This window comes from Sebastes umbrosus, chromosome 13 (genome assembly GCF_015220745.1).
Source record: "Sebastes umbrosus isolate fSebUmb1 chromosome 13, fSebUmb1.pri, whole genome shotgun sequence".
Classification (NCBI taxonomy): domain Eukaryota; kingdom Metazoa; phylum Chordata; class Actinopteri; order Perciformes; family Sebastidae; genus Sebastes; species Sebastes umbrosus.
In genome coordinates, this window is record NC_051281.1 from 24,969,337 (window position 1) to 24,994,566 (window position 25,230).

Below are 25,230 nucleotides of genomic sequence, written 5' to 3' on the forward strand. Positions count from 1 at the left end.
TAAAAAAATGTACTTTAATTTTATGGTGCAGGTCCCGGATGACGGGACAAGCAGCCAGACATAAAAGTCCTATTTTTATGTCTCAATTTAAAATTAATTGAATTGTTTAACAGGAGAAATGATGAGACAAAAGTGTTTCATGTTGTAAGACAGTTTGCAATCCATGGGTAAAGGCATTCCCTGAGTTACAAACACTCTGCTACTGCCCCCTGCTGGCCTGGACAGGATCCAACACTGATCCACTTAAAATGAACAAACGGCCTCAAAATACAGTTCATTTGACGTAAAAAAAAATAAAATAAATACATGAACAACAATGTGACTACATTCTTTGTGAGTCACATTCTTCCAAAGACAAATAAATATAAGAAAAATATAAAGTTCCCTAAATATTAGTAGGCTTATAGTACAGCACCGCAATTATGAATCTAAAGCACCACACATTTATTATACAGCAACCCCCAAATATGCTTTCCAGGGCAGATCTGAGTCTCTGAGATTCCTGTAACATCAATTTAAAACAAATTAGACATACATTAGAATTTAAAGCTGCAGTAGGCAGAATGTTTTTGGCATCATTGGGCAGAAATTCAAAAATAACCTTTCAGCATATTGTAATGTGTACTGTAGTGTTCTGAGAGAAAACTAGCCCATACCCCCGGACCACCGTAGCTGGCTACTGTTTCCCTCTGGCTGGCTACTCAATATCCTTGTGGAAAGCTCTGATCAGGGGCTCACAAAATAAAAGCAGGGTACAGAGAGAACAAAAAAATGAAAGGATCAGAGAGACAATGGCTAAATTTCTGGCCAACAAAAAGTGTACTGAAGCAAAAGAGAGGAGCGAGGCAGACTAGCAAATAAAACCAGCTGTAGCGGGCTCAGTTTTAAAGCTGGAGTGAAGATACTGGTATCACATGAAACTAGACGACCGGGAGTCGGGGTGGATGAGGGCCCCAATTTGGAAAGTTTGTTCCCCTGCCCATAATTCCTAATGGCTGGCCTGCTACTGCCTAGCAGAAAGTCAACCGAACAAAGCAAAGCTGATGTTTTATTGGTTTATTTCTCGGGACACTCATCCGGGTTTGGTGAATTGACTGCTGGATAATGTGCTGTCCTGTGTAGTTGTGCTCGACAGACTGTCACAGTACGTCCGCTTTTGGATGCGCTGTATCATTCGGCGCCCATAAAAGTCCCGATAGTCTGCTGGGAGCTCATCCAGAGTGTGTAATGCTCTCTCCAGGGCCTGAAGGGCTCGAGTCGCAGCCACAGGGTCTTTGTTACCGTACGGGTCCTTTCTGTCATAGCTGTCCGCTGGTAGATGGCGCCAGAACACATTCACACCCACACCAAACTGCAGGGCCAGGGTGTTATGGAACCACAGGGCTGAGGAGAACAGGGACACTGGATTATGTACAGTAAAGGCTTTCATATATTCATATATGAGAAACTGTTTTATTTAGATTCATTCTTGATATATTATAGATTATAAACATATATTATATATTATTAGCAAGAAAGTGTGGTGCGGCTGTGGCTCAGAGGTAGAGCAGGTCGTCCACCAATCGGAAGGTCGGTAGTTTGATCCCCAGCTCCTCTGGTCACATGTCAAAGTGTCCTTGAGCAAGATACTTAACCCCAAATTGCTCCCTAAGCCTTTGCCATTGATGTCTGAATGAGTATTTAGATTAAATCCTGATCCTGACATCCTCTGCAATCAAGCGCTTTGAGTGGACGGAAGACTAGAAAAGCGCTATATAAGGATATATATATATAGATTGCATGAGGACAGTTTGCCTTACCAGGGATAAAAAGTACATCTCCAGGCTCCAGCACACACTCGTATCTCTTTGCCTTCACAAACTCAGGAAACCGATTCAGGTCTGGGGAGTCGATGTCCAGGACCTCTGATTTATCACCTGATGGGTTCAATTAAAATAAAAAAGAGTCATTATAACATTATACCAAGCTATTAAAAATACTCGCAAAAACATTCATCCAATCAATATCAGAGTTTAATATGAAAGTGGAATAGGCTGATAGAGTATATTTTGAGCATTCAAACAAACTGGAGTCTTTCCATAGCCACTTGCCTGACAGGTAGAGGTGCAATGCATCCTGGGGGCTGTAGAGAGCTACCTTCTTCCTCCCGGTCACCTGAGCCAGCAGGTTATCCATCACCTGAAGGAATGAACCCAAAGACCAGAAGAGGGAGAGCTTACTGAGGCTACTATCTTAGAAATTCAACTTGATTTCTTGAGAGAGATAAAGCATTAAATTAGCAGTTCTACAAATATATATTTATATACTCCTACACCACCTACACCTGTGCTGAAGGACAGCACATACAAAATTCATCTTCATAACACCATCCTCCACGATGGCCCTCAAGCTGCACCGCACACGTTATGAGGTCAGCGTCTCACTCAATGATGCAGACCACTCACATCGTAGTGCGTCCACAGCTGCAGACCACAGGAGCTGATGCGGAAGACGCTGGAGAAAAATTGATGAGGTTCAAAGAACTGCGGGATGTGAAAATCCTCCGCCAAGTCTGGGAACTGTTTGCTCAGATCAGCAGGTTCCTGCGACAGAGACATTAAATATTCCTGCTCAAAAGCTTCCACAGAGTCAGACTGAAGACATTTTTTGCCATATAAATATTAGGGCTGTCAAAGTAAACGCGATAATAACGCGTTAACGCAAATTTGTTTTAATGCCACTAAATTCTTTAATACGTTAACTCAACTTGCGACTTCTAAAGCTAGAGTGAAGATACTGGTATCATATGAAACTAGAAAACCTAAAGATCCATTGGTACCAACCATGTCATACTAGCTTGTCATGAAGGACGTTAAATAACGCTCCAAATTTACACTCAATTTTGGCGAGGAAAAACTGTCATGGCCATTTTCAAAGGGGTCCCTTGACCTCTGACCTCTAGATATGTGAATGAAAATGGGTTCTATGGGTACCCACGAGTCTCCCCTTTACAGACGTGCGCACTTTATGATAATCACATGCAGTTTGGGGCAAGTTATAGTCAAGTCAGCACACTGACACACTAACAGCTGTTGTTGCCTGTTGGGCTGCAGTTTGCCATGTTATGATATGAGCACATTTTTTAATTTGCTATTGTTTTGTGTTGTTAATTGATTTCCAATAATAAATATATAAATACATTTGCATAAAGCAAGCATATTTGTCCACTCCCATGTTGATGAATGTATTAAATACTTGATAAATCTCCCTTTAAGGTACATTTTGAACAGATAAAAAGACGTGCGATTAATCATAGACAATCATGCGATTAAATATTTTAATCGATTGACAGCCCAAATAAATACACAACAAATCTAAGGTACAAAATCTAACCTTCACCGATTTCACAACATTGAGTCTTTTTACCTTTCGTACGTCCTCTCCCAGCGATCGAAGATAATAGCTCTCATCCTAAAATAATACCAAGGAATGTGTCATTAAAAGATATAACACACTGTAAAAAGTGTACACCATATCCTGATTTCATGATCCTTACCTCACACAGGAAGAAGTCAGAGTGTTTTTTTTCAGATGCCCTTTTCACAAATTCATTGAATGGCAGAGTCCTGTGAATAAAGAGGCGTAGCTGACAACTCTGCCCAGAAGGTGTATTGATCAGTGTGACTTGCGTGTGAGAGAGAGCTCACTTGTACACAAAGTTTTTGTGAAGGAAGTCCATCTGCGGCACAGTGGATACGTGAATCTTCACTTCCTTGTCTCCCCCTCTCTGTCCGAGATATTCGACCGTCCACTTTTCCAGGCACGGTCCGAGACACAAGCCTCTCAGCACGGCTGGTCTGCGCTGGAAAACAATCGGTATCATTTAGCTGTAGATGCACATCTAATGGCAAATAAATGTATCCAGGCAGGATCCAATATCATATATAACATTACACAGAACTCCACCAATTATACACATGAAGATTATTGTAGTCATCATGGGGAGTACTAGTACTCAGGCTGCTATAACAGTTGTATAGAGTCTTCTGTTGCATCAGACATTGTGTTACAAACTGAGGACATAGAGTTTAAAAGATATGGCCATTTACCAGACTGTAATGGTCTAATGAATAGACACCACTGAAATGCATTCTGGGAACTGGTTATGTCTTTAAAATTAAAAAAATTAAGAATTTGATGCCTGCTCTTCCAGTGTTTCTTAACCGTTCATGTTACACGGTGGAGAGCAGCAGGGAGCAATATAATAATAATAATAATAATCATCTTTATTTGCATAGCAACTTTCAAAACACAGTTTCAAAGTGCTTTACAATCAAATGTAAAACAAACAAGGATAACGTAATGTACTAAAAGTCAATAACTAAACATATAAAAACCCAAAGGGTATAAAAACTAAAATGTCATTAAATGACCTTGGAACCGCCAGGAATGACGCATCCAAGGATCTCAGAGTGCAGGATGGGATTTAAGGCTATAATAGATCTGATAAGTAACTTGGGGCAAGGCCTCTCAGGGCTTTGTAAGTAATCAGTAATATTTTAAAATCAATTCTAAAAACAACTGGTATAGCCAATGTATGGAGAGCAGAGTTTTGGATGAGCTGGAGGCGGGAGAGGGATGCCAGAGAGCAAGGAATTACAGTAATCTAATCTACTAGTTATGAAGGCGTAGATAATGGTTTCCACATTTTATTTTTCGGGTAAAGAAATGGTCTAATCCTTGAAATGTTTCTGAGATGATGAAAGCAGCATTGTACCAATAATTTAACATGTTTGTTTAAACTGAGGTTTTGTTAAACAATTACGGCAAGATTTCTGCAATGATATGAAGCAAATCTATATATATAGATTTACACCAAAAACTGACAATAACCTGATATTTTCAGTTGGAATTACATTTCATTCTCACTGTGCAATTTCATTTTCCACTTGTGCAATTTTGTTAATAGTCTGTTTATTGTCAGTACTGTATATACTGCTCCTATTTTTATACTTCCTTCTATTTAAATGGTTCATATTTTGTTACACTTTGTTTAGCTCTTTTTTTACAGTGTTAGCTGATGCATCTTGTTTTTTGCACTATCCCCTTTGCTGCTGTTCACTGCACATTTCCCCACTGCGGGACTAAAAAAGGAATATCTTATCTTATCTCTTATCTTATAAATTGAGATTTGATTAAGGCTGCAGCTAATGATTATTGTCATTCATTGACTAATCTTTTTAACAATATTAACACTTTAGACTTTAAAATGTCATCACAAAATAGTGAGAAAAAAAAAATACCCATCACAGTTTCTCAGAGCTAAAAGTACCATCCTGAAATTGTTAGTTTTGTCTAAACAACAGTTTATAGTTATCCAAAACACAGAAAGTTAGTGTTTATGATAAATAAATGACTGCAATGTTTAACTGATTTGAAGCTGCTTTATCTGCTGTCATCACTTAAATGCTGCAGAGCCTTACTGTAAACATCCCCAGTAAATTAGACCTAATCTGAGACATCTCTAGGTGGAGGCTTCAGATAAGCCCAGTGGGTTTTTTTGCCTCTTCCTGCACTGTATATTATTCATTTATTTTTTTGTTATGTTGTATAGGCTTAAATTGTGCAAAACAAAAAAACAATAAACAATAAACAATTGCCTTTTATATATGCATACCACCAGGATCAGCAATAAAGTGCATTTTGAGGCAACTTTGAGAATGTCAGCTGCTAAACAGGTGTAAGGAGCAGCAGCAGTCTGGTACTGATGGATCCTGTATTCATCATGTTCCTGGTCTCATGCAGACCAACACTAGTCACCAGCATGTACCTCACCTCTGGATAAATCTGTCGCAGAAACACGTCCTGATCCACATCTGTAAATATCTCCACAGGAACTTTCCCCTGCAGCTCCATCTCTCAGGACTTCTTCAGATGATCCCAGGCTGGTGGAGGTAAATAAAGAGAGTCACACTGTTAGTGTTCCCCCTAGAAACAAAAACATGACTAAGTAAAAGTCGACTGTAAAAAAAAAAAACAATATAACATGTAAATTATAAAACAACGTGCTTGTGTGGTTAATAAAAAAAAGCATGATAGTCTCTGTATTTTGTTGCATTACTGTCTGTATTTTTAATATCGGGTGTTTGTTCGTCACCGGAAGTTAGAAGTAGCCGGACACAGGGCTTCCGGAGAGAAGAGAAGATGTCTCTGCCCGTGTTGAGAGGATGTCACCGGTTCCCATCATCTCTCTGCTTCTCTCGTCTGTTTCTGAAGGAGCGTCTCATCCTGAACCGGTCCGGTAACACGCGGCTACCGTCTCCAGCAGCTGTTTCCGTGGCAGCAGCGGCCCCGGTCCGCCGGTACAGCTCCAAACAGACCCAGAACCAGCAGGTCGTGGTGGTCGGGATCCCGAACCCCTTCATCTGGGTCCGGACCAGGATCTACTACTTCCTGATCCGGGCTTACTTTGATAAAGAGTTCAGCATCGAGGAGTTCACGGAGGGAGCGAAGCAGGTCTGTAAACACCTGAGAACAGATGAGAGCTGCATCAGTTACCTGACTGCTGTAAACAATCACTGACCCCCCATTCATACTGTGGTAATCATGTTGAGGTTGAGGTTGTTGTTGTTGTTGTTGAGGTTGTTGTTGTTGTTGTTGAGGTTGTTGAGGTTGTTGTTGTTGTTGTTGTTGAGGTTGTTGAGGTTGCTTTGTTGTTGTTGTTGTTTGTTGTTGTTGTTGTTGTTGTTGTTGTTGTTTGTTGTTGTTGTTGTTGTTGTTGTTGTTGTTTGTTGTTGTTGTTGTTGTTGTTGTTTGTTGTTGTTGTTTGTTGTTGTTGTTTGTTGTTGTTGTTGTTGAGGTTGCTTTGTTGTTGTTGTTGTTGTTGTTGTTGTTTGTTGTTGTTGTTGTTGTTGTTGTTGTTTGTTGTTGTTGTTGTTGTTGTTGTTGTTGTTTGTTGTTGTTGTTTGTTGTTGTTGTTGAGGTTGCTTTGTTGTTGTTGTTGTTGTTGTTGTTGTTGTTGAGGTTGTTGTTGTTGTTGTTGTTGAGGTTGCTTTGTTGTTGTTGTTGTTGTTGTTGAGGTTGCTTTGTTGACTCTTGCAGGCCTTCTCCCACGTGTCCAGACTGTTGTCACAGTGTCAGTGGCAGGCTTTAGAAGGGCTCGTGGCTAAAGACGTGAGTATGGGAACCTGTTCCCCTGTATCTGTACATTTACATTCACAGGGTGTCTCAAGCTGATCCCTACTTCCCTTGTATACAATATGCATGGACTCATCTTTCTGACTGTACCGTTTTTGCAGTATACAACACGCAATAGCTAGTTAAATGTCACAAATAGAATACAATCCTAATATTTAATTTTTTGTTTGTCATATTTCCTCAATTGATCTCAACATGGCTGCTGAGTCATACACTTTCTCATTTTACAGCTAAACAGTACACTATAAGATGTTTCTGAAAATATTTTACGTGATAAATAGGCATTACAGTCAAGTTAAGCTTCATCAAGACCAAGGAGCTGGTGGTGGACTTCCGGCGGAGCAAGAAGAGGCCCCCAACTCCCATCACCATCCGAGGGGAGGAGGTGGAGGTGGTGGACTCCTAGAAGTTTCTGGGAGTACACATAAACAATAAACTTGACTGGACCGACAACGCAGAGGCCCTGTACAGGAAGGGACAGAGCAAACTGTTCTTCCTGAGGAGGCTCAGGTCCTTCAACGTCTGCAATAGGCTGCTGCAGATGTTTTACCAGTCTGTAGTAGCCAGTGTACTCTTTTTTGCTGTGGCATGTTTTGGGTGGGGGGAGGTGTAACACCAACACAAGGGATGCCAACAAGAGCAAGTAAAAAAAAATATATATATAAAAACATGATTCAAAGCGGTAAACACCCACAGCATAAATCCAACTGTCCTTCCTGCATTCAGTTTAAACTGTGTTGTTTTTAGCCTGGATTATGACTGTGACTTCTTCATATGTGTGTAATATTATCATACAATCACCGCACAGAGCTCTGATTGGTCAGTAGGAGTTGCTTTCATAGGAGTTGATCTCTTATCTGGAACATAACCTGCTCCGGAGCAGGTTAGTTGTTCAGCATAAGTTACCATGGCGATCTACCCCGGTAAGAAGTGATCCACCTTCGTAGGACGGAAAACCCAGAGTTAACCCTGAAGTTACCTCGCTAACGCCAAATCCTGCTTCGTAGTACAGACCTCCGTACCTCTGTACCTGCACTTTGCTGCTTTGACACCTGAATTTCCCCCCGGGGATTAATAAAGGTTAATCTTATCTTATCTAATTTTCATGTCTTTGCAGTTGATTGGAAAGCTTGAGGAAAAGCTCAACCTGCTGCCATCGAGCTACAAGAAAGCTCTCTCTGCGGATCCTGATGAGATCATGTACATGACACCTGGAGACGTGGGAATCTACTATGATGATGATGGTCAGCATGAAGTGTTGTCCCTGACTTTTTTTTAAAAGGAAAAGGCTGGTGATATCTGTCCGATCCTTCTCATTGTCAGTAGCGCCCACGAAAAGATCAAAACCAACAATCAATGTATCCTACTAACAAGTATTGTCTGTGTATCACAGCCGGTAAATATCTTCTTCCTCCTTAGAGCTCCATTGTTGCCCAAATCAATCAATGAGTCACACTGTGTCACTGGGTGACATGCTCCTTCATTACCATTAACACACACTGTATTTATTCTGACTCAATCCCACACACACTGTCCTGCTGCTGTAAATACTCACTAGAGCACCATGTGGATTAATCCACAGCTGAAAATAGTCCCAAAGAATTGCACAGTTTGCTACTGTTTTATTCATTTTTGTCAAAACATTAGAGTGCCCAGCTGTTTTGGAAAAGTACTGAGGCTTTTTCAGAGATTTAGTTTACTTATCTTCAGTAATACATTTTATTTGCATTGCCCAATATCACAAATTTACCTCAAGGGGCTTTACAATCTGTACATGTATACAATACCCTTTATTCTAGATTCAGATTAGAATCAAAAAAGTCTTAAATGGGGAAAAAATGGAAGAGACCTCAGAAAGAGCAACAGAGGAAGGATCCCTCCTCCAGGACGATAGATGTTGTGTGTAAAGAACAGACCAAGTGTGATTATTTGTGTGGTGTTAATCAGTGTCTGTACTATTTTTCCAGGGAGAAAGTTTGTCAGTATTCTGATGCGTTTCTGGTATCTGACAAGTGCACGTCTCCCTAACGACACCATGGAGGGGACCCGTGTCTTCCAGGTGGCCATAGGTGGAGAGGGAGAAGCAGAAACTAAGAGACTCCTAACTGCAAACTATGAGTGAGTATATCTTTCTTGTCAGGAGTGTAATGACTCATGCATGTAAAGTATTAATAATCTTTGTGTGACTTAAGAGTATTCATTCTGATCTTTTCTTTTTGGCTTCTGACAGATTCCAAAGGGAGTTTACTAAGGGGGTTCCTCCAGACTGGACTATTACGAGGATAGAGCACTCTAAGCTTTTGGATTAAGGTGGTTTTGATTTGAGGCAGTTGTGCCACTGGAAACTAATCAAAGACATGAAATTCCCCTCAGTATTTGCTTTCATTGCATTGAGTAAAAGCAAAGAGCTCAAGATTATCCACAGAGGGAAAACATGATGCATCTCCTAAGTCAGAGAAAAGCACCTCAGGACAAACTTGAATTCATCCAATATTCACTGTAGAAAAGACACATGAGCCAAACCCATCTATTCTGATAGATACTGTCCAGAACTGTCTGCAGTATAACAGTGTTTCTTGTGGTTTTCTTCACTATTACTGATTTCCCCCCCAAAAAACAGCGATCAGACTACAGTAGGTTTGTGAACTCCTGTTTTTGAAGGTTTTGTTCATTTAGGAATGTGGCCAAGTGAATCAAACATTACTTTCAACTAATGTATAGCCTTATTTTAACTATTATTACAACATCACATCAGATGGGGTTTGCTGGACATGGGTGTGCCTTGCACCTGTTCTTGGAAACTGTCATGTTTTTTTTTATTTTTGGAAAGACTGGCTGTTGTCTGATACTGTATTACCAGGTAAATAACTATGGAGGACGTATTTGGTATAACAATGTTTCAATTCAATGTGCCAGATTTGTTTCCACACAAAAAAATCAGTCTTTCTCTGAAGTACATGCCATATACAGTATGTACCATATGTGTATAGTACATGTGTTTGTAATTATTAAGGCAGCTTATGCAGCTGCAGCAGACCCTTGATTGTTTTATTAAAGATTTAAGAAATGAAGAATGTGCCATTCATTTCCTGCAGTATTTTCTACACACATTGTTTTGTGTTTATGTATTTTTTTATTTCTTATATATACCATGACACATGATTGCACAGACCATAGGACTTGTCTGCACAATCAATTATTATTTGGTGTTTGAAGGATTAAAGCTTCAGTACGCGACAAGTTTTTGGCATCATTGGGCAAAAATTCTATAATCTTTCAGCAAATTGATATTCAAGTGTTCTGAGAGAAAATGAGACAAAAAAATCAAGCCTGAAGACTTTGACCAATCACAGGTCATTTCAGAAAGAACGTTTCTATTGGCTGTGCTCTGACTAGTGGGCGGTGCCTGGTATTTCCTCAGCAGATCTCAGCATGGCTGCCAGGTAACAAACTTTCTCATTTTACAGCTAAACAGTACACTACAAGGTGGTTCTGAAAACATTTGAGGAGAGAAATAGGCATTACAGTAACAGAATATTGATTCATATTTGACCATTTGATCAGAGTTTGTGAGTGATTGACAGCAGACACCAGATCAGCTCTGATTGGTTGTTTTTCTCCGGTCTGTGAAATCTTACAGATGCCCTCAGGAGCACCGGAGGACACAGAGGCACATGACTTTTTTTTTTTTTTTCAGATTACCTGTCTCATGCACTACTGTCAGGATATAGTGACCGTTTTATAAAAATAACTTTTTTTAATCATATTTGCTCCATTCCTACCCACTGCAGCTTTAAAATCAAAAGGTATTCTAATAACTGAAAAAAAAAACAAATGTGTACCAAAAACACAGACACTAAAAAGAATAATCCTTACAGTTTCAATAGGGCCTTTGCTGGCCTGATGTTGTCGGTGCTCGGGCCCTAATTAAGATTACGTTGGCCATTTTGAAATACAATACAATCATAAAAGAAAGGTTTTTTTTGGGGGGAGGGGGGGGTTATTGAACAAATTCAGATTTACAAACAACATGGCTCATAGATCATTGCATTAGAGTAAAATGACAATGTGCATACAGAACAAAAACAGATAAAATATGTAAAATTATACATGCAAATAATAATAAATTAAATGAAGGGCTATAGGGCTGTACCTGTAATTCATATTCTTCTGTTATGCTAAGAAGTTTCAAGTATTTTTGTTTTTCATGACTTTAAGGGCTTTTATGTAAGAAAGAAACTCAGAATGAAACACATTAAACCTAGGTTTCACTTTCATATACTTGGATTTGTGCAAATAAAATGTTCCAAGACTGAGAATGTTATTCAGCAGAAAGTCATCTTTGTTATTGTCCATAACAAGACCATAAACAATGTCCTTTTGAGAGAAGTTTCCAGATGAGAAACTTTTGGGAAAAGCCAGTCATGTATATGAAGCCATAAAGCTCCAGAATACATAATAAAAGAAAGATAAAAATGCAATGAAATGAAAAATAGAAAGAAAACAATCTGCTCTCCTATTGGTCTATTCTCTCTCACCCTTCTCTCCTCCCATTGGCTGTGTGACCTGCCAATCAGCATCGTGTGTATAGTATGTGGTTCCTGTTGTGTGAGGTTCAGCCGGTGAGTGTGACAACCTGTGTGGTGTCTTAACGTGGCGAGGAGGAGTTCACACAGAAAGAGAAACATGGACATTAAACACCTGTAATATCTAAAAAACCCGGAGTCCGACTTGAACCATGAAACTCGCCACTGTGGCCTTTTACGGGTTAGCTCTGGGGCTGCTGGCGGTCGGCCTGCGAGAGCTGCTGACTGGCTGCGAGGAGAACAGATGCAGTATGACCTACATGTTTGAATACCCAGAGTACCGGGTGAGTAGCCGGGATAATTAATGCACACCTCATGCAATACCTTACTCACAAACTAGCTAACAGCGTAGCATAGTTGCTGCAGAAGCTAAACAGACTGTATCCTGCTAAATGCTTCTGTCGTTGTGTTTCCACATGCACATAAATGATCCCTGTTTCTTAGCGTCTTCTTAAGCTATTTCCTGAATGTTGCTATCGTTACCCAGCAGAGCAGGTAACGTCAGACGGCAGTAGGGCTGTTGTAGCCTCTCAACAGGGCTCGTGCATTTCCTCAATGGCTTCTACAAACACACCTTTAAGCACACCTGAATGTCTGGCTGCAGGTGTGTGTGAGGATCAGGCAAAATGAGTTATAAAACCACAAGTCAACTGCTGATCCTTGACTCCTCTGAGCAGATCAGCTTTACAAGATAGGAACACCAGATTATATTCTGTATTAATAATCTTAATCTGTAAAATTATTAAATCAATGTAGTGGAGTAAAAAGTACAATATTTCCCTCTGAGATGTAGTGGAGTAGAACATGGAAATACTCAAGTAAAGAACAAGTACCTCAAAATTGTACTTAAGTAAATGTACTTAGTTACTTTCCACCCCTGAGTACATGTTATACTGTTGTGTTTTTCTAAGCATTCTTTACTGGTCCTGTTGGAATAAAATAATTGTTTATTATTTTAATAATTAATAACTATAATAATTATTTAACTGAAAAGTAGTAATGTGTTTTTGATACCTTCACTTTTATGCATTAAATCATACCTGGATGTTTGCTGTAATTGATTGGATGTGGCACAGCTCCACCTAGAAAAATGTCCACCAGCCACCACTGAGGGACACATAAGAGGCTACAGGTCAGGTGAAGTTGCTGTTAGTTAATGTTAATAGTGTCATCGCCATAGAAGCTGTAGGATATGTCAGTGCATGTCACAACCTAAGAGACAACCACAACAACAACAACACATAATAGATGCATCTCACACTCTGCCTTTTATTTACTCCTCTACTTCATGTTTTTTTTTTATTTTATTTTTTTACATTTATCCTTTGATATTGCAATATATTGTTATTAATCGTTTTTTATTTCTTTGTTTGTTTTACTGACACAACAAACATGAATTACTCCTTTTTTTGTTTTCTTCCTTTTACATGCATGTTCTTTTTTAAATATGTATATATTGTAATTTGCTTGATGAATTGTATATATGTGTACATATATATGTTTTTGTTTTTATTTTGTTCTTTTTTTATTTTTATTTATTATTGAATTGATGCTTTGGCAATATTGTTCACCTGACAGTCATGCCAATAAAGGAAATTTAATTGAATTGAATAATGTTAGCAGTGCAATGTAGGTCGCCTTCCTCTGCTTCATGCTCACTAATGTGTTCATCTGTCCAGAAGTGGAGCACAGCTGGGGGGGCACTGTGTATGGGCTATTTCACACAGGAGTGTGTATGCTCTTCTGTTATAAGAGAGGAAGTATCAAAATAAAAAAGAGCACCATACGTCTAAAAGAAATCCTTTGTTTATGTGGTTAATGGACCTCAGGGCTGAATACAAGGCAGATCAGAGAGAGGAACTAATTATCAGTATTTCTTAACAAGTCTGAGGTGAAAACCAAACATTTGATAGTGATGACATATGAGTGACAAATCATGATCTGAAATCAGTCATTTTATGATACTGTGATACAGCTCAATTTTCTGGTAATGTCCGTCATACTTTCATGTACCCCAAATTGATGTCTTCAAACGGCTTGTTTTGTTCAACCAACAGTCCAAAACTCAATTTACAGTAATAGAAAATAGATCAAAGCAGTAAGTACTCACATTTCAGAGGATGGAAACTGATACATTTTGGCAACTTTGGCAAAATTGTTGCACAATTTTCTCCCAATCGACTACTTGATTAATGGACTAATGATTTTAGCTGTTACCAATATTACCCAGCCCCAGATGTAGTCTTACTCTTGTACAGTACATGAACAGAACAAAGTACTATGTAGTAGGGATGCACCAATCGGACTTATTTATTAGCTTATTTCTTTATTTAATAAGCTGTATGCCTCACTGTGTGGAAGTGACTGGGATCATTCTTTTATGTGTAAGGAAACATCAGGCTTGACTTAAACAAAATGTAACAAATACATACATATATAAATTTGAATTATTGAATTGTTGTTTATTGTTAAAGTCATAAATCGTACACCAACTGTAAAAGAAAAACCTTCCAAATCATCAGGGATTACAATTCAGGTGTAAATCTTTTTAAAGCAGCAACAAATTGGTCAAAACTTAAACAGTAATTATAATTCCAGTTTATAATGTATGTAGTAACATAGAATTGTTTGAGTTGGACTGCAAGGCAGGGAGGTGTTGTCTGCCAGCTGTAGACACTGCTGTAGCTGCTGTACTGTGCTTTATAGTGACACTGTTGCGTGATGTTTTTATAAGTGTGACAAAAATGTTATTGAACTGTCTGAGACCGATGTGACTTTGGGACTTCACCTCCTAATCATGCATGCTGTGTTTACAGCGGGTGGCTCTGCCTCGTCGTGTGGCCAGACTGTACCCAGCGTACGGGCTCTACCTGTATGGAGAGGGTCTGTACGCCCAGGAGACCCGAGCGCTCAAACTCACCGGTGCCCCTGTGCTCTTCCTGCCTGGAAATGCAGGTAGCTACAAACAAGGTAAGTGCATAAAACGAATGGAAGGTTAAGCAAAGGGAGAAAATTCAGATAGACAAGAGGGAGGAGGTGATTTTTTTTTTTTCCAATAAGTGGATGTGCTGAGGTTGTTTGAGGACACGAGCGTGGCTTCATGCTTTTTGTTGATTAGTGTGCCTGACTGGCAGGTTGGACTGGATTGTCCTTCACAGTTTTGCACACAAGCGTTCAGTTTTTTTGGTGAATGTTAGAGCTTTACCATGTCACAGAAATCAAGTTTCCACAGTGTGTTTTGTGTCTGTGGTGAATCCACATGTAAACAAACATGTATTCATCTTGAAAAACTGGCTTTTGTGGTTTTTGTTTTGGATCTGTTGTTGTTGTGATAAGGTCCTTGTATCATTTTAAGGATCTGTACACCCAGAGCTATACACATAACCATTTGAGTTGTAGGTGTAGATATTAAATGATGAGGCAGGTGATATTACTCTTAAACTACTGAAAACACATCAATGAGCCACACTGTTGTACTCGGTGACATGTTCCTTCTAGAGATGTTCAAACACCATTTTTTCTTTTCCTGATACTGATTCCAATATCTGAACTTTAGGTTTCGGCCGATACCGAGTATCCATCCGATCATAGCGTGATAAAAAAAATATACAGTTATTATTATTATTATTAATAAAGTCGTCGTGCTCTGCTTGCTGGTGTTGAAATCGGCAACACTAGTGCCACCCCTCCAAACTTACATACTGCAGTACATATCACCAGTTTTGTTGTTGGATCTTCCACTGTGAAATATTAACAAGTGGCTGACATTTTTTTGGGAATCAGTTCTTCTTCGCTGCCCTAAAACAGTAGTTACCAGGGGCAGCCATGATACATCCAAGGCAACAGCACAGTGAAGGCTACTGTTTTGGAGCGACGAAGAAGAATTGATTTCCGGTTAAACAAGTTGATTATTATTATTACAATTATGGTATCGGTGCATAGACCGGTGTACCCGCCGATACCTGACACTGAATTTTGGGCAGTATCGGACGCATTTCCGATACTGGTATCGGAACAACTTTAGTTTCTTCATCACCAGAAGACACACACTATTTTGAGTCAATCCCACACACACCGTCCTGATGCTGTAAATACTCACTAGAGAACCGAAGCTGAAAATAGTCCCCAAGAAACTCACTGTTGGCTCCTGTTTATGAAACGTTTGCTAAAAAACTACAGTGCTCAGCTGCTTTAGAAAAGGAAACTCTATATTTGTGATCTTCTTTTAAAGATGTGTGTCCTCAGTAGGAACATATGTGCTTGGGTCTGAGTGCCACAGTGTAGGAAAGTCGTTATAGAAGATGGACTAACACAGTAATTGGTTACTTTTGTTTGCAATAAGAAAATGATATACTAATATATTGTATTATATATTAATTTATATTAGAGTTGGAAATAATTCTGTCTTGGGGAATCAAACCTGGAACCCATCTTTCCTCTAACTAATAACTCAGTTATGCTCTCAATGATATAAGTCCTTTGTGAGATCTATGCCGGCCCCCTGTTCCTGCTATCAGTTGTGTGTAGGAGGAGAACACCCACACTTTTTATTCATGTGAATACAAACACATTTTGCTGTTACACTGTGGTGTTTGTGATGATGGCCCATGCTCTCTGTTCTTCAACATTTCTTGTCTTAGATTTAGACTCTTCAAGCCGATGTATTTTTAACAGCAGCTGGTGTTTGATAAGCTTCCTAACTTCACGAGTTACAACAGCTTGACGAAGTACTAGTGTTGAATAAAACCAGGCTGTTGCTGGTATGTTTTATGGCTCTTCCATACAAGAAAATGGTACCGACTATGTACATTTAATGAGCTTTTTTTAGCAGTAAAGAAAGCTTTTAGGTTAGGAAAAGCTTCCCTGAGGATCTGAAGAAGCTCAGGACGTATTGACTCTTATCAATAATTCAAAATGAAAAAAAAAAAATTTGCACATAAGAGCTGTGCATGAATAATTATTGCAGCATGTCAGTTGGCAGAGCAGCTGAGCATAAGGTGGTGCTTAGTTTAGGACAAGCAGTGACCCCACGTCTGTATGATTTTTATTTTTTCTGTCTGTAAAAACACCCAGCCTAATCACAATATTTGACACCATCACATGTCTTCTTCTCTTCACGAAGCTCGCTCCCTGGGCTCCGTGGCCTTGAGGAAGGCTGAGAACATGGAAGGAGGTCTCCACTTCAACGTGTTCACCGTGGACTTCAACGAGGAGCTGGTGGCCCTTTACGGCGGCAGTTTGCTCAGGCAGACACACTTCCTGCACGAAAGCATCAAGGCTATCCTGAGGCTCTACAAGGTCAGGCCTCAAATATCATCAGACAGGGTTACTTACTCTACATGATGGATATTGCTGGTGGAGTAATATTTCAGTGGGGGGGGGGATAAATATCACATTTCCATCACCTTCTACATTTAAACGTTGATAATTAATCCCTCCGACTTGTACATCTCACAAAGTTGACATGGCAACAGTAGAACATTACAAGAAGTCAGCATTAAGGAGTGCAATCAAAATGCACAGTTAACAGTAGCTATTCATATTCATCGTCTGTCAACATGTCTGCCTTTCATTTTTCTGACACTACTTTCTGGTAAATATATAATCCTAAATCATTGACCTTATATATAGATGGACAACGCGTCTCCACTTCCTCCCACTGTACAAAAGTGAAGCCAAAATATTCCAGATACGGGAGCTGCCTTCTTGAGATTTTGACGCCATTTGGAGCCAAAGTCTGCGCGGTAGTGATCGGGGGCTTGGTGTCGAGGTCCCGCCCACACACTCGCCCGATCCAATCACGAGCCGAGCATGGCTGCAGCTTGTTAGCGTAAGCCACCTAGCTGCTACGTTAGCACCACGGTAGCTGTTCGGTTAGAAAGACACAACAACCATCCATAATATCTCTATAACTACATTTATGATCAAATTGATACATGTTCTATTACACAGACTCGTGACGGTTATGGAAATTTAAAGTTGCATCTCCTCTCTCGAACAATTCCCGAGCCTCCGGCTGCACGACTACTTCACTCAGAGCAGCTGTCAATCACAGCTGTCAATCATGACATCTCATCCCCTTTTTATAGCATCAAATAACTAATTAAAACCAAACTAATCAGCAAAACTTACACTTGAAAATACATCAGCATGATGAGAACTACTTAAAATGATGGAAACCATCTTTGGGAAAATATTATTTCATGTGTACTTTGACTTTTTAGTTTGGCCCATGTCCCATCCACTAACATGGAGGGGGTGGGATTTATGACCTATACTGCAGCCAGCCACCAGGGGGCCATTGAGGTGTTTTGGCTTCACTTTTGGAGAACTGTCATGTCGTTCATCCCTATATACAGTCTATGTCCTAAACCCAAGAAGTGGATTAGGTTTCAGTCAGTTTTCTCCATTTCTCTGCTTGCCAGCACCTGAAGACCCCCCCTCAGAGTGTGGTGCTTGTTGGTCACTCCATGGGAGGAGTGGTGGCCCGGGCGCTGTTCACGTTGCCCCGCTTCAACACCAATCTGGTCAGCCTCATCATTACCCAGGCCTCCCCCCACCTGGCTCCAGTGCTGGCCATGGACCCGTACCTGCTGGGTAAGGAGTACTCTCATGCTGGTCTTGAATGGTGCACATTGTGCTCTGAGCTGTGTCTCCGAGCTGTGTAGACAGCTTCATTGGAACTGAAGCTGTTGTCTATGCTCTCTTTTAGTGAATCCAAACTTACCATTTAAAACACCAAAGTGACACATAACACAATCAAACTAATCAATTGAGGCAGCGGCAGACCAGCAACTCCTGTGTTGTACAAGGTGAAATTTCTGTTTTCTGAATGGAGTCTAGTGGCTTTGAAGAGAGCACAGGTAACGGCTTCAGTTCCCCGTCGGAAAGGGCTGTCCGATGGCGAGGTAAAGCGGTGGAAATTTTCTAAATATAGCGTATACCTAATCAGATATTAATTTTTGTAGGTAGGCCTTTCTTTTTGGTGGCTAAAATCAGGGTTCTCAAATAACTTTTTTTCACCATGCTCCCGGAATCATCCCGAAATACAACCAAGGCCGTCCCAAAATGAACGGGGACCATCTAGAATTTAAAATCTTTGTTTTTCTACATTATCATTGACCTTTAACATAAATCAAACATCAAAAGTGATTTGTTTATTTTTTGTTTATTAATTTATAATTTATCCAAAACTTTGTTTTTTATTTTAAAAAGTAATTTTTTTGGTTTGAAATTTACAAAAAAAAAAAATGATGTGTAAAAAGTAGCATTTGGTCAAAAAAATTGATTTTGCATAGGTCCCCCAAAAAGCTAGAACCAGCCCTGCTAGCTGGTGCGTCTTAAAGTTGGAGGAGCTGCTGGACAAGATGCTCCTGTCAGGGGGAGAGGAGCAGCATGTTGCCATGGACAATATGGGATGGAGAGATCTCATTGCAGCCTTATTAGCCAAAGGAGATGAAGCGGAGTAAGTAAGTAAATAAGTTTTAAGGTTAACATTAGCAACAGGCAGTACACTACTTTACTCCCGTGCTGGTACTCCAATCTGTTTCTCCAAACTGGGGGCGTGCCGGCCGCCATCTACAGTAGGTAATACAATGACTATGGATAAGTACCCCAAACAACCCCAGTTCATAAAATCCAGACTATCCCTTTAACTTAACTTGTCTTTGTCCCTGCTCTATGTAGATTTCTACTCTGCAGTGAGACAGAAGTGGGTGAACCATGCGAAAAAGCTCAGGAACGTCACAGTTCTGTCTGTTGGAGGTGGTTACCGTGACTACCAGGTCCGATCCGGCCTGATATCCCTACCTTGTCCCCCAGGAGATCCAAATAAGTTGTCATTGGTGGTAAGTATTGTTTGTGAGAATTGGTTAAGTGGCACGTGACCTCTTCTGGAACTGGAACTACTTGGTGCAAAAGGGCTCTGTAGATTGTGTTTGATCCTGTAATACTCTTCAATGTCTTCTTGTTTTTGTCAAGGCAACTGCAGTTCCCAGGACTTGGGTGTCCACTGACCATCTGTCCATCGTTTGGTAAAAGACATGGCATTGTGTTTTTTGTTAGACTAGACTATGCATTTCTTTAGAACTTTATTTAAATAGTATGCAGATTATTAATATGCAGTTTATATGTCTTCCAGGTGCAAAGAGCTTGTTCTTGCTACTGTCAGGGCGTTCTTTGACCTCATCGATCCTGAAACCAGACAGGTCAGAACAACAAACGTTAATACACATATTTTAAAATGAATCTTTCTGTGAAATATGGAGGGATGTTGTCATAGCAGAAAAAAACATTGTAGCACTAGAGACTAGCGGGAGCCCATAAAGTATTACATCTCTGATAAGTATGCATAGCAAGCCCATGCCATCTGTTTTCAAGCTAACCAGTGTGTTGATATTAGTTCACAGTAAACCCAGAGAAGAAATTGGCTGTACTAAACCACCACTTCATCAGACACCCTGTCAGGATGTTGGAAGAAACTCAAGACAGCTCTGTCTCTATCTCAGGTTGGAGAGGAACACTTACCTAGCCCTATTTAGAGCACATTCCTGTCCATGTGCTTTGAGAGCTATATATCTACATGATTTTTTTATTGTATTTTTAAAATATTTGGAGTTTTCATTAACTATATAAAGCAAAGTGAATGAATGAATTTTGATTGAGATTCCCTTTTCCAGATGTTCCTGAAGCATGGAGTGAAGTTAACACACTGCGCCTGGCTTACAGCACACCTAAGGTACCAGACTTTGTATCAATATAATAAATGGGTTATATACTGCATATATACTGAAACAAAGCCCCGATACAGACAGAAAAACATCTACCAGTTGTCTTCAGTGTTGCTCTCTGTCTACAGGAAGGACAGGTGAAATACTTCCAGTTTGCCCTGTCGAGTCGCAGGACAGCCTACAGCCATTTCTACTGCCGGAGCAACAACCTGGTGAGTGTTCAGCACTGGTGTGCTAATGTTGTCATCCCTTTGGGTTTGAGCTACAACCTTTGCACACTCAATGTCGCTAGCCCAGTGTTAGACTTCTGAATCGCCACCCACGTTTCTGAATTACTCAGTGATTCATATAGATGCATACATAGTAAAATTAAATGGCAGTTCAGTCTGATTATTAGGCTACCATTTTGCTATTTAATATCTGTGTAAAAGCTACCTATTTAGGAAAGCAGAAACCAGAGTAATCTGTACTTTTTTTTCCAATTTCAGTTCACATTCTGATTTGTTGTTATTGTCCAACAGGAGATGACTAGCTGGGTGTACGGCTGCGTGCACAAGAGCGGTTCTTCATGGTAAGAATATGATAATAGTGCATCTCTTTCCCCGCCACCTATAATCAACATCAATCATTTTTTCACTGTTCTGATTTGTTATCGCAGAGAAAATGTGATTTATTTTGTGGTTATATTACTGTAGACAGTGTATTACTCCTTGTTTGTGCTCTTTGAATTTTCCAGTGTGAATCCAGTGGATCTGTCCATGGCAACTGAGCTTCTGCCACCCTACAAGGTAATTCTCCTCTGAAGAGACACCGTCCAGTCCAGTCTCAGCTGCCTGCTGGTTGCTCATAACTGTCTGTTATCCTCCTCAGGTCCTGATTCTGAGACTCAGTGACTTGTCTTCAGTTACTCATCTGGTTGTGTCGGCCTCCAACCTCAATGGCAAACAGGTATACTGATAACGAGAACTTGCTCCTCTGAAGATGCTTCTCTCTCTCTCTGTTCTGTCTCCATCTATCTTGCTGGGCTGCTGTAAAGTCACGTCAATAAAAGAAGTGGTATGATAAAGTTGAACCCTCATCCTACCAACCTATTTAACATAGCCGGACTACCGACTGAACCCTCATAGGAAAATGTTAACTTATTTTTTCTCAAAACATTAGTAATTATGTAATTAATGTCATCTGAAGAAAAACAACAGATTATTATTGTTACTTGAGGAAAGTTACAGTTAATTTGCATAATGCGTCAAACAGAAACAGACAGAGCACTTGAGTAGGTCTGTGTCTGCTGCATCTGTGTCTGTCCAAAAGTTTGAGAACCACTGATTTATATAAATGTCATTACAAAGTTTGTCTGGTCCTCAGTTCACGGTGGAGTGCGAGTGGCAGAGACAAGAATCTCAGACTCTGTCTGTCCCAGTGCCACATGTCCTGTCCTTCGGTGAGTAGTGTTACTGTTGATGCTGATTGTCTAAAACTTTGGAGAGAAAAGACACATTCCTTTTCAGTACCTGTTGATTTTTCCAGGTTTGATTGCTAGCGATGTTTCAGTCAACTCCTCTGGACTTCTTCACACCATCAGGCTCCAACACTTCCACCAGGTAGCTTTCAGTATTTCATTAAGTGCTTGCTGGACTCAGTATTTTTATACTGTGTGACTACATTTTGAACACCTCTGTGTTTTTAGGTCTACCAGGCTTTCAGAATTAATGTTGCAAGCCAGTGCAAAGTACAAAAAGGTAAGTTTGTCTTGTGATACATTGGCAGGCTACAGAAGTGAGAAATCTAAATTGTTTTCTCTCCTGTGTTTATGACAGTTGAAAATTAAGTTTTTGCCAGGATAATCTTTTTAAGTTACCTTTTTTCATCTGGGGAAAAAGGTGAAAACACATTTTGGCAGGTGAAAAACATTTGTTGTCAGGATACTTTTTAAGTGTTGTAATACTTTCGGCCACAAGAGGGTGAAGTATACTCACCTGGAAGAAAACATGATGACTTTTAGTCCTATTTAGAACATGGAGTAGTGGTGCACTTCAGCCTCTTGTGGCCAAAGTGAGTACTACAACAACAAACATTTAGGAAAAGGATCCTGGCAAAAAAAATGTTTTCTTCACCTGCCACCTGTTTCACAGATAAAAATAAATAAATAAGGATCTTTAACAGATTATCCTGGCAAACCTTTTTTCCATTTTTTCTCACTTCCCTCACAGGGCATCCATGGCGGGCACATGTAATGTAATGTAATGTAATGTAATGTAATGTAATAATGGTCATTGTATGTCTGTTTGCAGATAGACTGCCTAACGTATACAGAATAAATGTACCGTGGTTTCGAGAGGACTCTTTAACCACAGTCAGGTCAGTTGTGTCAGTGTCTGTCTCCAAACTGTTCTTTCTTGTTCTGGCAGATTTACATGTCATATTAAAGGTGCTGTTGATAACATTGATAACATTCAGCCACTTGATGTCGCATTCTCCCTCCCCTGTTCCATTGCATTTACTTCACAACAAGTCGTTGCCAGGTACTTTACCGCCGATCTCAGCCATTTATCCGTTTTTTCCACACTAACTGACGACCCAGAGATACCACGTGATACCAACGCAGTTTTGCTATTGGCTCACAAGCCTTGTTAGAAGTGCGAACCAAATGTCAGATATCTTCCACAGAGATAAACAAAACATTAATTTGGCCCTCTTTTTTAAATGATTAATTCACAATCATAATAATGTTTTTAAAGAAAAGCCATACTTTTATTCGGCACCTTTATTTTTTAATATTCGTCTACATAAAAATGTTATCAATAGGACCTTTAACTGTTTCCGTCATGACTTGATGTGATCTGTCTGCCAGTGTGCCATCAGTGACGGAGATCTCAGGGATGCTCCACACAAGTCGTCCAGACAATACCTCAGGTGTCCTCCTTCAGCTCCACACTGCCCCCAACTGCCAATATAAGGTACTACTCCTCAGGTGCTGGATAGAACTACAGCCTTCGACTTCCTACACATCCTGATGACCATTCATCATGACAAACATGTTGTTTATTATCATCAATTAGGAGTTTAAAACATGATGTGAAATAAACAATGTGTTTACTTTGTGATTTAAACCTCAGGTGTCTGTAAGGACTTCATTACCCAGGGTGCTGGGACAGGTACAGCTTTCTTCTCTTTTTCTTTTCTGTTTGTTTGTTTTGTTTAAATGAAAACATTCGTGAACTAATTCTGATCTGCTCTCTCTTATCTGACAGATACTGAGGTTCTGTGGTCCCATGGTGCCGGTGTACACAGCTGTAACCCTCCTCCTGGCCTGTGGGGGGCAGCTGTCCTCCATCCTGCAGTCAAAGCGAGCTGCAGACATGAGCCAGGTGGTGGGCAAAGGCCTGCAGCCTCATAAAGTCAATCTGCCCGTTTATATCCTGCACATCTTACTTGGGTAGGCTTTGAAAGTCTAATGTTGAATTTAAGTGTGAACATTCATACTTGACATTGGAATCAGTAGTTTTCACAAAAATAATCTTAACTCAAGGCCCACTTACTAACCCTGTTAGAGCTTTTATTCACATGTCACACAAATTGAATGTTGTTTTTGAAAATTATATGAAATCCCACATGATTTTTCTTCTTGCTTATCCTCCTTGTCCTCCCTCCCCTCAGCTGTAGCTGGTTTCAAGAGGTCTGGTCAATTCTTTACCTCCCCCCTATGGATACCCTCCCCACAGCCATCCCTGATGCAACATTTCGTGAGGGTGTGATACCAGTTGACGAATGGCCCCACCTCCTGTCCCCTCTGCTTTACATCTTGGGGGCAACAGTGGCATACTGGGGCAGCGCGCTGCTCCGTCTCCTTATGAGACTGGTCTCACTAATATTAGCTCCACTCCACAGGTATGGTTGGACATTTAAACATCAAGGTATATGATTGGAAACTCTACCTGGGTGACCTTTAGGTACTCTGAATATTAGCGCATCCATTCATAATCTATAATTTATCTTCGCCCCGCACGACTGTGCTGCCCACACGGCTGCTAACAGCTAACATTACCAGCTCTCCTCCTGCTTATTTCAACACGGATTTGTTGTTAACAACTCTGCATTATCAGGAAAATGTTCTATTATCCCTGGGATGGTATTAGTCCCAAGTCCTGACTGTACCTGTGGTACTATAGAAAAACGAGTACCATCAGAAATTTGGTACTGAAGTATCGGTTCTCGTGACATCCCTAATTCAGACATTGGAATTGGAATGTGAAAAAAATATTAAAATATTCTAAACAAATAAAACCACACAACCAAAACAATACATAAAAAGGACTCTGGCTCTTTTCACAAAAATGCGCAATGTCTGCACAATGCCAAAGTCTTATAATGGTTTATTCTGGTATCATGTTGGTGACATTCTTATGTAAACAAACACGCATGTAAACACAACAGGCAATATCGAGGTCATGTCCATATATTGTACGATAAGTCGATAATTATCGTGACAGCCCTAACTGTAAACCTCCTTTTCTATGCAGACCATCTGTCTCTAGAGACTGTGGCACCCTGCCACTGCGGACCCAGCTCTCCATCACTCTGTGTCTGACTGTTATCGGTTGGATGTCCTGTGGGGCGTTGTCAGTCATTGCTGCCTTTCTGCTCCACCTTTACAGGGTGAGTCTTAGCCCGTGGTGATACAAATGAAGACTTCTCGGTCATTTTACAGAGTAGCATCAATAATGAAACCAGTTTAAATA

General features: G+C 40.1%; 3 protein-coding genes and 1 long non-coding RNA gene across 6 annotated transcripts in view; 2 read left to right on the top strand and 2 right to left on the bottom strand.

Moving 5' to 3' along the window:
* Positions 1 to 6,219, bottom strand: tyw5 (tRNA-yW synthesizing protein 5). Of its 3 annotated transcripts, none has more exons than XM_037790948.1 (9): positions 6,137 to 6,219; positions 5,815 to 5,924; positions 3,687 to 3,836; positions 3,536 to 3,605; positions 3,406 to 3,450; positions 2,445 to 2,582; positions 2,091 to 2,178; positions 1,800 to 1,916; positions 1 to 1,383 (listed from the first exon to the last, which is right to left on the bottom strand). In XM_037790948.1, the coding sequence occupies exons 2-9, from the start codon at positions 5,853 to 5,855 to the stop codon at positions 1,073 to 1,075; spliced, it is 960 nt and encodes a 319-aa protein (XP_037646876.1). In that variant the 5' UTR covers positions 5,856 to 5,924; positions 6,137 to 6,219; the 3' UTR covers positions 1 to 1,072. The 3 variants fall into 3 exon arrangements, with proteins under 3 accessions (XP_037646876.1, XP_037646875.1, XP_037646874.1); XM_037790947.1 differs by having other exon boundaries at positions 3,687 to 3,841; positions 6,137 to 6,216; XM_037790946.1 differs by lacking the exon at positions 6,137 to 6,219 and having other exon boundaries at positions 3,687 to 3,841; positions 5,815 to 5,943.
* Positions 6,150 to 10,247, top strand: maip1 (matrix AAA peptidase interacting protein 1). Its single transcript, XM_037790949.1, has 5 exons — positions 6,150 to 6,495; positions 7,081 to 7,152; positions 8,294 to 8,420; positions 9,144 to 9,294; positions 9,407 to 10,247. The coding sequence occupies exons 1-5, from the start codon at positions 6,184 to 6,186 to the stop codon at positions 9,483 to 9,485; spliced, it is 741 nt and encodes a 246-aa protein (XP_037646877.1). The 5' UTR covers positions 6,150 to 6,183; the 3' UTR covers positions 9,486 to 10,247.
* LOC119500916 overlaps positions 10,002 to 25,230 on the bottom strand; it is a 21,059-nt gene continuing 5,830 nt past the window's right edge. The window contains exons 2-3 of the long non-coding RNA XR_005209726.1: positions 22,670 to 22,694; positions 10,002 to 10,122 (exon numbers count right to left, since the gene is read on the bottom strand). This is a non-coding gene — a long non-coding RNA (uncharacterized LOC119500916). The remainder of the gene's footprint in view (positions 10,123 to 22,669; positions 22,695 to 25,230) is intronic.
* Positions 11,761 to 25,230, top strand: part of pgap1 (post-GPI attachment to proteins inositol deacylase 1) — an 18,743-nt gene continuing 5,273 nt past the window's right edge. Inside the window, exons 1-22 of the mRNA XM_037790945.1 lie at positions 11,761 to 12,046; positions 14,579 to 14,732; positions 16,885 to 17,060; positions 18,188 to 18,359; positions 19,449 to 19,609; positions 19,743 to 19,795; positions 19,903 to 19,969; positions 20,164 to 20,269; positions 20,441 to 20,499; positions 20,620 to 20,703; positions 21,013 to 21,062; positions 21,228 to 21,279; positions 21,362 to 21,439; positions 21,857 to 21,932; positions 22,019 to 22,092; positions 22,179 to 22,230; positions 22,783 to 22,849; positions 23,343 to 23,448; positions 23,608 to 23,646; positions 23,743 to 23,927; positions 24,149 to 24,379; positions 25,012 to 25,147. Of these exons, the coding sequence (XP_037646873.1) occupies positions 11,915 to 12,046; positions 14,579 to 14,732; positions 16,885 to 17,060; positions 18,188 to 18,359; positions 19,449 to 19,609; positions 19,743 to 19,795; positions 19,903 to 19,969; positions 20,164 to 20,269; positions 20,441 to 20,499; positions 20,620 to 20,703; positions 21,013 to 21,062; positions 21,228 to 21,279; positions 21,362 to 21,439; positions 21,857 to 21,932; positions 22,019 to 22,092; positions 22,179 to 22,230; positions 22,783 to 22,849; positions 23,343 to 23,448; positions 23,608 to 23,646; positions 23,743 to 23,927; positions 24,149 to 24,379; positions 25,012 to 25,147 (2,310 nt within the window). The 5' untranslated portion in view covers positions 11,761 to 11,914. The remainder of the gene's footprint in view (positions 12,047 to 14,578; positions 14,733 to 16,884; positions 17,061 to 18,187; positions 18,360 to 19,448; positions 19,610 to 19,742; positions 19,796 to 19,902; positions 19,970 to 20,163; positions 20,270 to 20,440; positions 20,500 to 20,619; positions 20,704 to 21,012; positions 21,063 to 21,227; positions 21,280 to 21,361; positions 21,440 to 21,856; positions 21,933 to 22,018; positions 22,093 to 22,178; positions 22,231 to 22,782; positions 22,850 to 23,342; positions 23,449 to 23,607; positions 23,647 to 23,742; positions 23,928 to 24,148; positions 24,380 to 25,011; positions 25,148 to 25,230) is intronic.